Below are 12161 nucleotides of genomic sequence, written 5' to 3'. Positions count from 1 at the left end.
CACATGTGCCTGATGTGAGTTTTAAGCTGCCGAGTTGAGGACCTGAACTGCAGTCTACTATGTGGGAGTCAAGTGATGCAACCATTACGCCATCTACTGCTCCTGAGTCTATGACAATTTTAAAGAAGAGTCTCTCTGTGTTATGATCCTCTTGCATTGATCTCCCAGCTAGGACTACAGATGTATACCATCACATCCAGTGATAGGGTCTGGCTATGTCGTCAAGGCCAGCCTTAAGCTCATGATTCTCCTACCTCAGTCTCCCTGAGTCACTGGGATTATAGGTTGAATGAGAAATCGAATGTGGGCTTCCCAAGTTGTCACAGCTTATGGATCACATCTTAGCAGTGCATGACATCATGGCTGGGCCTGTAAGCCATGCAATTTTTTAAAATTAATGAATTAATTAATTAATTTTAGTTTGCTATAGGGTGCATGTGCTCACTGAAGAGAGAAAGAGACAGAGAGAAGGAAAGTTAGAAATCAGCCCTAGCAGAGATGGCCACATCATAATCCCTTCTCTTCTATTCTCCTCTTGGAATTTTGGGCACACATGAGATCCAGCTCCCTTAACTACCATGTCACAACTGGCCCCCAAAAGTCACTCTTGATGAACCCATGCTGGCTTTGAGCCATTCTCATCACATATTGATCATATGTCTGAAATTCAACCATTTCCAGGAATTCGCCCAAGTACAGCCTCAAGTTTGTGGTCTACCGTTTAGAGAAATGTCTTTGTTTTCAATCAAATAAAAACTATATTTCCACATTTCCTCTTCTGACCCATCTAGGTATTCATCCTCTTCCTTCCATATTCTCATTCTTCTTGGGCACCTATACCTCATTCTTTCACAAGTCTATGATGTTTTAGTTTCTTTCCATCAGCAAAAAATATAAGGAAAGGGATTATGTGCGTCCTTCTTTTCCTTTCTTTTTCTTTTTCTTTTTTAAGAGAGAGATTTTTGCAATAGGGTGCGTGCACTTGCTGGAAAGACAGAAAAAGAGAGACAGTAAGCAAGAAATCACCCCTGGGGAGGAGGGAGAGGATGGTTATCTTGCAATCCCTTCTCCTCCATTCTCCCCTCAGGATTTGGGCATGCATACACACACACCCAGCCTGAGTTTTAAGCCACCAGGTCTGGGACTCAAACCACAGTCTACTATGTGGTAGTTCAGTGATGTAATCATTATGCCATCTGCTGGTCCCTCTTCTTTTCCTTTCTTATTTAAAAAGTGGGAACTTACATAATTATTTTTAAAAACAGGCAGAAGTGGACGTTTATAATACAAAGAGCACATATGACTTTTGGTGAGACTGTTACTTAGTTACTATTTTTGTTAACTTGGCATACTGTTTCCAAGACTGTTTTTTAAAAAGTTTATGTCTATTTTAACAATTGTTATCATAGAATTGTTACTATTGTTACTATTTTCAAACAGAACTTTAAACCAAAAATTTTTCATACTTGGAGTAAACAGTCAATATTAAAGAAAATCTCTCACTAAGGAGAGATGATAAACCAATAGTAGAAAAGCAAGAATATTTGATTCTAAAAGCTATTAGATAAGTTGATAGAGTTATGGATTGTCCTAAGATTAATATTCTACAATCATGATCAAAGCATAGAAACATCTTCTTTTATGTTTTTTTTTTTAATGGATGGGAAAAAAATTATGTTATTTAACTTTATTTATTTATTTATTTATTTATTTAAATTTGACCAGAGAGGAATAGAGTGAGAGAAAGAGAGAGAGAGAGAGAAAGTGAGAAAGGAAGCTGCCAGGTCCAGGACTCCAACCACAGTTGGCCATGTGGGAGCTCAGCACCCTTTACTACCACGCCACCTGTAGGCCCCATTGAGCCCACATTTCTGACAATCCTCTCCATGTCTCTTGAGTGGAATGCCTGATGGAGCCTGTTATGGGCTGAACTGTATCATCCCAAATTCCTATGCTGAAGTCCTAACCCAGACTCTGAAATATGAATGCATTTGGAGGTAAAGTCTTTACAAAGGTGATCGAGGTTAGTGATGCCATTAAAGCTGGCCCTACTCCAATCTGACTGGTGTCCTTATGTGAAGGAGAGAGGAAGACATACAGAGATACACCAAGGATGCGCATGCCCATTTGTGCACACAGGAGACGCAGCAAGAAGGTGGCCATTTGCAAGGAGAGAGCATCCAGAGAAACCAAACCTGCTGGCACAGTGTGGTGGACTTCGTGTGTTCAGAATTGCAAGAAAATTTATTTAAATGTCATTTAGGTCACTCGGTCTGTGGTACTGTGCCCTGGCAGCCTGGGCAAACTAAAGCAGAGCTTCTGATACTTGCTCTAAGTGGAAGTGGTCATTAGTCTCTCCGCCAAGAAAATTTCTTCAGTCTAAACCAAGAGTAGCCAATGTTCTCTTAAACTCTTCTAAACTCTAAGCAGTTCAATGGTTAAGAAAATAAATAGGTGGGACCAGCAGATGATATAACAGTTACATTGCTGGACTCCCATGTAGTTGACCGTGGTTTGCATTTTGAACCCTGGGCGTGTGTGTGCATGCCCAAAATCCTGAGAGGAGATGGGAGAAAGGAGTCTGGTGTGGCCTCCCCTCAGGGGATGATTTCTCATTTTCCGTCAGTCTGTCTCCCTGGTGAGCACATGCGCCCTTACAGAGGAAAACAAAAACAAAAACCTCTCTAAAAATAAATTAAATAAATGGAACACACACACACACACACACACACACACACACACACACACATATTATGCCACCAGAGATGGCATAATGGTTACATTACTGGGCTCCTACACTGTCAACTGCGATTCGAGTCCCAGACCTGGTGGTTTAAAACTCATGCTAGGCCCATGTGTGTGCATGCCCAAAATCCTGAGAGAAGGACGGAGGAGAAGGGATTGCAGTGTGGCCATCTCCCTTTGGGGGGAGGGGTATTTCTTGCTTTCTGTTTCTGTCTCTCTCTGGTGAATGCACATGCCCTATAGCAAAAATCTCTAATAAAACCCAAAGCAAAACAAAAATTCACGCCAGGCACATGTGCATGCATGCTCAAAATCCTCAGAAGAGAATGGAGAAGGGACTGCAGCATGGCCATCTCCCCTAGGGAGATTTATTGCTTTCTGTCTCTCTGTCTCTCTGGAAAGTGCACATGCCCTATAGCAAAAACCGCTCTATAAATAAACAAATAAAATAGGCTAAACTAAAAGCAAAGAGAGATGTACAAAAGACCAGAAGCACAATCCAAAGAAACATCTATATTCTAATTGCAGCAGGCTTTCTTCTTACCAAAAAGCATTTTCCAGAGAAGTAAAAATTGGCCAATTCATGGGACCAGCGGTTAGCATAATGGCTGTGTCGCTGGACTCCCATGTAGTCGACCGTGGTTCGAGTCCCGGACCCGGTGGCTTAAACTCATGCTAGGTGCATGTGCGTGCATGCCCAATATCCTGAGAGGAGAAAGGATTGCAGCGTGGCCATCCCCTCTGGGGGGTGATTTCTCACTTTCCATCTCTCTGTCTGTCCGGTGAGCACATGTGCCCTATAGCAAAAAAACTCTAAAAAAAAAAAAAAAAAAAAAGGCCAATTCAACTGTTCTGGGGAAAACTAAACTGATGATAGAATGTGAAATTGAGGATTGAAAATGTAAATTTCCACATACTATGCCCTGAGGTAGAGACAGCAAAAACAGTATAATCACAAAAAAGTCTTACAAACTCAGGAATTGTGAAAATTCATGGAAAACAGTACCCAGGTGCTCTCTAACCAATTACTCCTCGGTGGGGCATGGTCATGGTGCAATCCGTTCTTCATTTCACCATTATGCCAGGCTTTGGGCATGCATACACAGGTGCCTGTATATTTTTCAAGACACAGAGGCCTGGATTTACACGCTCGTCAGTCATGTGGGATGCAGCTCCCTTAACCACCAGGCTGTGGGGCTGACCCTGCACTCAGGTGTAAAGTGGGGGTTTACACAGAGATCACAATAAGGGATAACAGACATGTCACATTGATTTCCTGCCTTTGTCAATGGTATTTCTGCAGTATTCTCTTTGCTCTCTTAGCTTTCCTCTTTATTTTCTCTCCTCTGTGCTCTCCAACTCTTCTTCATTTCAGCAAGTTTTAGAGTACATCAAGGAGACCTTTGTCCTTCCATGGCAGCTCTGCCAAGCAGTCGCTGAGGGACACTAAAGAAGGGACTTAACTATTCTGAGTCTTAGTTTTCCTTCCTGTTAAATAGGGACATTAAATATCAATCTAGCATGGCTCAGGTGAAGATTGGGTGAGAGAATGTTCATGAAAACATACAGCCAGAGTCCATCCGCTAGCCATGAAGGACTAGAGAAAGGGGGAGCTAACGTGACCACGAGGTTTTCAGCTTCACGACACAAAGTAAAGAACAGTGAGAGAACGGCCAAGCACACATCTGATGACTTCACTTGCTCCCATCACTCTATTCCTCTGAGGTGTTCTTTACTTTGACTAAAGCCAACAAGCTTCAGTCTTTATTCCTGATCACCCAATATAGAAATACCTCCTCTCACCTCCTTCAGTATGTCCTCTTCTTCAGTACTTTTTGTTCAACATTTGACCACTACTTTCCTTGCAGGGAACTCTTCTCCTCAGCCACACTACGCAACTCCTCCGGGGCAGGCAGTATCTTGCCTTGCAATTCTTCTTTTCCCCACTGTGGTTTGCATGGGGGATTTACAAGTGGTGAATGCCTTCTAATGTACTAATTCCGCCTCCCCTAAGGATGATTTGTTTCTTTATTCATATCTTATTAATGCTATAATTTGAATAATCCACTTGGAAAAGGGAGAGTTTGCAATGTAGGCATTCCTTTCATCATAACAACATCTTTGTAACAAAAGGAATAAGAGAAAGGAAACATTATTGGATATAGACTTTAAAGTCAATTGAGAAATATCAGATGCTCAATATGGTTCTGTGATAACTGTTAGACTTAGACGCGTAAGTCGTGAAAATAATCTTTAATTGCCATTATAGAAGAGGTGAACATTAACACTAAATTATTCCTCACTAAATCTACAAGATGATTAATAGTGTGTTAGTGAATTAACAAAAAAGTTCATGAAAAGAAGCATCAAAATATATTCTCCTTGCAATAGCAACTTGAACATTTAAGTACTCCTACAGACCACTGAACACAGAAACTGAAAAAACAGACACAGAATGGAAAATTTAGGAAAAAATAAAAAAAATTGAGACAGAAACAGGGCAGGCAGTATCTTGCCTTGCAATTCTTCTTTTCCCCACTGTGGTTTGCATGGGGGATTTACAAGTGGTGAATGCCTTCTAATGTACTAATTCCGCCTCCCCTAAGGATGATTTGTTTCTTTATTCATATCTTATTAATGCTATAATTTGAATAATCCACTTGGAAAAGGGAGAGTTTGCAATGTAGGCATTCCTTTCATCATAACAACATCTTTGTAACAAAAGGAATAAGAGAAAGGAAACATTATTGGATATAGACTTTAAAGTCAATTGAGAAATATCAGATGCTCAATATGGTTCTGTGATAACTGTTAGACTTAGACGCGTAAGTCGTGAAAATAATCTTTAATTGCCATTATAGAAGAGGTGTCAAATAACATTAACACTAAATTATTCCTCACTAAATCTACAAGATGATTAATAGTGTGTTAGTGAATTAACAAAAAAGTTCATGAAAAGAAGCATCAAAATATATTCTCCTTGCAATAGCAACTTGAACATTTAAGTACTCCTACAGACCACTGAACACAGAAACTGAAAAAACAGACACAGAATGGAAAATTTAGGAAAAAATAAAAAAAATTGAGACAGAAACAGTATATAGAGAAAAATAAGAAAAACACACAATAGAAACATTTACATAAGTATTAACAATAGTTAGGAAAAGTTGAACTATTTTTTTTTTTAATCTGATGATTCTGATGATGAACTTAATGGAACACTGACACTAATAAAAATGGATACCTGTGAACAACTTTTAGCATTTTATAATCAAACACATAGAGTTGGCTATCTCATCTCTTTTTGCCAAACATATCACAAAACCTGTTAATATAATTGTATCTATGGAAGTACCCACAGATCAGAGAATAGTGTAACTTCTAATTTCTCAGAAGCGTAACCTACTCATTTATGTCTACAGACACTTTATACTTATAATGACATCAGTGTTTAACACAGCAAATTCCATATGTTTTAGAATCTTGATGGTACTAAACAATTATAATTCTTTAAAATTTTCCAGAATAAAAATCAAAGACAGAACCATTGAAACACATCGAAAAAAGCACATCTGGCTTTTCCTTCACATAAATGACAACTGCATGGATTATCATACTTTGGTGACAAGCAATAAAATTGTCTTCAACAAAATAAAACAGAGCAGGACTCGCTAAGAAGGAGAAAGGGAGCATTTTTAGAGTGGAGTGAGTGCAGATTAGACAAAAACTTTCACCCAGCTTTTCCTCTGCTGTTCTGATGTGTGTCATATGACTAGCTGATAAAACGAAGCAATATTGATAGGCAAATCTATTTTTATTTTAAAGCTTACAAAAGAGAAATATAAAAATACCCTGAAGGATGGTCAACTTTCTGCTTCTGAACAACTTACAATTAGATCATGAGCCTGTATTTATTAACAGCCTATGGTAGAAAAGACTAGGAGGATAAAGGGGAGAAAGTAATTACATACAGTGGCACCAAGAGGTAAAAGTACATTTTATTGCCAGATTCTCATACCAATTAAACACCTTTTAACAGATAACCTTTAGCTTAGAAATGACCTTCTTAAGAGCAATGCCAGCTGGCACAATGAACTCAGGTGGTGTGGTGGTCTCTTCTTGTTAAGCCAAGTTAGTAGCAGCATGTATCAAACGAAGACCAGCTAGCTCTACCTTTAAAATGTCACGATCCATCATCAAAAAGAAATAGAAATAAGTTAAACTACAACCAAGAACCCACTAACAAGATCAAATTGTAAAACTAGATCTCACACAAGAAAAACTATGAGACACCACTCAATGCGATGTGTTTGATTTTCTTATTTAATATTTTCTTCATTTAAAAAAATCATTAAGAAACAATACTAGAAAATATTCTGAAAGGTCCAGGGTATCCTCTTCTGTAAATCAATGGATCTGAAAATTGCATATTTTCCCCAACGTCAGTTGTTTCTTGGCTTGTTTTTTTGTGCTGGTTGCTTCATTTTTAAGAAAAGAAACGTGGATAACTTGTAATCCACATTTTTTGGGGGGAAAACAATTCAGAAACCCCAAAATGAATTAAAATGTTTCAAAATTCCCTATATCCTCACAAGCAAATTAAATCACCAGACTAACTTAAAGAAAGTGATACATTTAAATACATCTACATATAAGCATCATCAAATTTACAGAAGGTACATATTTACTTTTTGAAGAAAAGAATAAGGAACTAGCTTTTTCATGTAAAGTTATTTGAGTCATAGAAATTTAATCAAAACAAAGCTATTCAGGAATAAATCTATTAAGGAAAATAGGTTCACCTACAAGTTCATAGCCAACTTACCTCTTTTTGCTTTGGATGTCAAGTAGGGCATAAAAAGAGAAAAGAATGTATGTTTAACTGATTCTAATGTCATTATATAATGGCTTATTCCATAAAGACCTACTTAGAATTAAGGACTATACTCGTTTTTATAAGGGTCTCATGAATAGCAGTGAAGCCAGGACTACCTGGAAAGTCAGGCCTAGGTATTCAGAAGAACCTGACAGCCCAGCCCCTGCCTGCCTGTGTCAGGGACATTTGGCCAGAAGCAAATGGTACCCCTTCCTGCTCCAGTGTTCCAATTTCAGTGCTAAGGATCCAAACTGACCCTGACCATGGCTGCTTTTCTACTGTATTAAGAAAGACACCATCTTTTTTCTTTTAAAGAATTATTTAACTTTATTTATTTATTTAATTTTTTGGCCAGAGAGGAACAGAGTGAGAGAAAGAGAGAGAGAAAGAGAGAGAGAGAGAGAAGGAAAATGAGAAAGCAAGCCACCAGGTCTGGGACTCAAACCATGAACAGCCATGTAGGAGTCCAGTACTCCAACCACTACACCCCCTGCTGGCCCCAAAAGAAACAATCTTAATTGCAATACAGAATTGCAAGACAAGGCTCAGGTGGGAGCCAAAAAAGGACTAGATAGATGACTAGCCTCAGAGAAGCAGCAAAGCCCTCAATGAAAAGAAAATATATCTCCTCCAACTTAAAGAAAGTACCAATGTTTACAGCTACTAAAAATAAGTTTAGTTAAAATGCCAGTCCTCCTCTATGTCATTATCCAGCAAATAAATCTACATTGTTTTCATATACTTAAATGCAAATTTTTTTCTAAAGAATTGTTTTATTTCATTTTATTCATTGTCATTATTAATATTTTTTCAGTATCACCACAGAACAACAGAGACAGAGAGAGAGAGAAAGAGAGATAAAGCGGCCAAGTCCAGGACTTGAACTATGGTCGGCCATGCGGGAGTCTGGCGCTTTAACCACTACGCCACCTGCTGACTCCTTGAATGCAAATTTTTGACATTACAGAAGTTGTGTCCTTCTAAAAAACTTTATTTTATTTATTGCATAAGAGATGGAGACACACACATCCTTGACAAGGTCTTGTCATACTGCAATCCTCCCCCCACCCTCCCAGCCAGGACCACATGCGTGTGTAGGTGTGCTCAGGACAACGGAAGATCTAACATTGGCCTCTCACGTAGCTCCAGTATCACACAGTGGTTGCCACTATCTACGTCACTGCAGCTCGGCCAGAAGTTGTTTTCAAATTAGTTACACCAATAATAAAAATTATTTTTAATTGATGGGGGTATAGGTATAAGCACTCCTAGAGAAAGAGGAGAGAGAGAAAGCACCCTCATGGGGCATGGTCTCGTCACAATGCCTTCCTCTCTTTTCTTCATCATGTTGAGTCTTTGGGGCAGGCACACACACATATGTTGAGCATGTCTGTCAAGCTTCTAGAGCTGGAATTTGAACCACAGTCCATCCTGTGGGATCCAGCTTCCTTAACCACTAGGCCATGGGGCTGCCCCTTAAATAATTATTTTAAAGTAACAACGGGATGTAGTCTATCTCCTGACAACTTTCACTGACTAATGCAAGCACAGGAGAGGCTGGCTCCAGAAGCAGTCCCTTTGATAAAGATCTGAAATGTGGACTGGAAACACTGAAGTGACACAAAATGCCTAAAAGGAAAAGGAAGTCTCTGGGATCCAGTAATGATGAAAGCCAATACAGACTTGGCTTTAACATGGACAGTGTAAAAAACTTTAAATTTCTGATATCCACGACCGTTAACTTTGGGCTGACAGGTGACCATTTAAGGACAATGAATGTAATGGTTATTTGATCTCTAACTCAGTACTTTCTAAAATAAGCAACAGGGAAAAATCAAGTCAACCATTCTGAGTTGTGCTTGTCCTCTTTTCCCTAGTGTTTTTCAGGCATAACACTCTAGGGAGAGGCTGGCAGGTAGTGTGGTGGTTAAGGGCACTGGACTCCCACATGGCCAACCATGGTTCAAGTCCCAGACCTGATGGCTTGCTTGTGCGCGCACTCTCTCTCTTGCTCTGTCCCTCTCTGCTCAAATTTAAATAAATAAATAAACTTAAATAAAATAATTATTTAAAAATATACATATGGAAATAGCCAAGGACACAGAACAATGTCAACAGGTGACTACAGAGACGAGCATGTAGAGGAAGGAACAAGACCAATCTGAGAAGGTGGCAGAGAAGCCTGAAGGCCCACGACGACACGGTGTACTGTGAACCTTTTCTCAGTGATTTGCTACATGTACATTTAATGACTAGGGCACTTTCTTTTTTTTTTAATTTTTTTAAGAGGTTTTTGCTATAAGGGCATGTGTGCTCGCCAGACAAACAGAGAGAGACAGAGAGACAGAAAGCGAGAAATCACCCTTCAGGGGGGATGGCCACGCCGCAATCCCTTCTCCTCCATTCTCCTCTCAGGATCTTGGGCACCCACGCACACTCGCCCAGTGTGAGTTTTAAGCCACTGGGTCTGGGACGCGAACCACAGTCGAGTACATGGGAGTCCAGCGACATAGCCATTACGCTAACTGCTAGTCCCGACTAGGGCACTTTCAATAATCTAGGTCTAGATGTCATGGAACTACGTATTTCCTACATCACGTAAAACTAAGGAACAGGATGGAACTAGACCAGCCTCCCTCGGGCATCATACCACACAGCACTGAGCTATCTATGCTCACACCCACAGCCGACTGCTTCAGCCCCTACACAGCTCGCTGGCAGCTCAGGACGGCTGCTGACCCAGGTGTGGCACGTGGCAAGGTCCTTGCCACAAACCTTGATGCCTCAGAGGAGTCTGGGTAACTGCCATGTTGACAGGCATCAAAGACACATTCCTGAATTAAATCAGTGGCCTCCATATCCAATCTAAGAATACAGGTGCATGCTTAGAAACTGAATGCCATCTGTTTTGGGAAGGACATCAGAGCTGGCACACTCAAAGAATTCAGCATGACCTCGGGAACCCTGCCCTCCCCTGCCTTGTATAGTCAGTGCAGAACACATATTTTAAATAGTCAAAAAATTTTGCTTTATATGTTAGATAACAGGAGCTTTCCTTTGTCTTGGAAACTGGACTATATGATGCTGAGATATTTGAATGTATTTAGTTATATATCCATTTAGAATCATGAATTTTATTGAATGAGCTCCACATCCAACTGTGGAGAAGACAGCCTGAATTCACGGAGTCAGAAAATCTGAGATGGAAGAAGTCCCTTCAGAATTTCTTCTCTACAGGCCCTTCTTCCCATTTATGAAGATGGATGGACAGGAGAAATAGCAGGTTAACCTAGAGCAGGCTTCCCTGGGTATCTTCTGTGGCTTTTTCTTAAAGTTTTCTTAGGATTCTTTGAAGACAGGAAAAATCTCCTTGCAAGGCATAGTTTGGATATGATATCTCAGGTAATGCCTTAGACTCAGGGGGTTGTTTTTCATAGAGGTTATGTATTAGTAGTTACAGTGAAGGCAAATAGCTAAGTACACTAGACCAGTACTGGCAGATTGGATTAAATGTTGTGTTGTCGGAAAAGTCACGAGGCATTTTTGCATAGAAAAGCAGAAAAAATACCTCATGACTTTTCTGATAACCCAATAATGATTATAGGCCTAGACTGGTGGCATGCAGTGTTGGAAGCCACATGGCTGAGTTCAGGTGTGGATCCCCAGGTCAGTTTGAAAACATAGCAGGTACATGTGTTCGTGTGTGTGCATGTGTGTGTGTGCATGCATGTGCCCAGGATACTGGACAGCTGGGGAAATGGATTCATGAACTGACTAGACAATGTCAAGGGTTTTTGTCCATCTCTCTTTCCTTCTCTCCCTCTCTCTCTCTGTCTCTCTTTTGCACACACTTTACCATGAATAAAATAAACTTAAAGAATATATACATTACATAAATAATATGGAAGACACTGATGGCCGTTTTCCCCTGGAATACAATGCAGAGTGGCCCTAGCTGTCCACCAGTCTCTTCCCGGCATGTGGGGCTTTGGGATATGAAGGCAGGGCAGGGAACAGCAAAGGCAGACTGCTGGAGCAGCGGGCTCCCTGGCACAGCGGGCACCAAGGGACGGAGGCTGGGTGCTGCAGGTAAATGACTGACACGCTGGCTTTGGGCAGGGCAGCATGCACAGAGAGAAGGCGGTGAGATCATATGGGCCATTGTTTTATTGTGTATTGGACCCGTTTGTTATCATGAGGTGGAGGCTGGCCATTTTAGTGAGTCTAAAACAGGATCTGCCATCTAAGAACCAATCCTAAAAGTGTCTTTTGCGTTTTGTATCTGCTTATTGATATTTTTCCAGTGAGCCAGAAAGCATCATTTGGGCAGGGCTACAAGAGGAAGGCAGTTATTGCTGGGATGTCTGGGCCCTGGGCATGTTTCAGCCCCTAACATGGCCAGTATCTGGAGCTCTCTGTCTTCAGCGCCATCTGGGTGAACTTGGGTGGTCACAAATACGATCTAATGATTTTTGCCTTGAATATGTAACAATTAAGAATATCGAGTAAATATATTCTGTTTCACTGAGGGGTATATTAG

The 12161-nt window shown here is 40.4% G+C and overlaps 1 protein-coding gene across 3 annotated transcripts in view; it reads right to left on the bottom strand.

Moving 5' to 3' along the window:
• The window catches only part of BICD1 (BICD cargo adaptor 1), a 286923-nt gene that overhangs the window by 16948 nt on the left and 257814 nt on the right, over positions 1-12161 (bottom strand). Inside the window, exon 9 of one of the 3 annotated variants that reach the window (XM_027768102.1) lies at positions 7571-7579. The exons of the other annotated variants lie outside the window; for them this stretch is intronic. Within the exon in view, the coding sequence (XP_027623903.1) occupies positions 7571-7579 (9 nt within the window). The remainder of the gene's footprint in view (positions 1-7570; positions 7580-12161) is intronic. 3 annotated transcript variants of the gene reach the window in all.

Source organism: Tupaia chinensis, unplaced genomic scaffold (assembly GCF_000334495.1).
Source record: "Tupaia chinensis unplaced genomic scaffold, TupChi_1.0 Scaffold145519_1, whole genome shotgun sequence".
NCBI lineage: Eukaryota > Metazoa > Chordata > Mammalia > Scandentia > Tupaiidae > Tupaia > Tupaia belangeri.
This window is presented reverse-complemented; position numbering and strand designations above follow the sequence as displayed.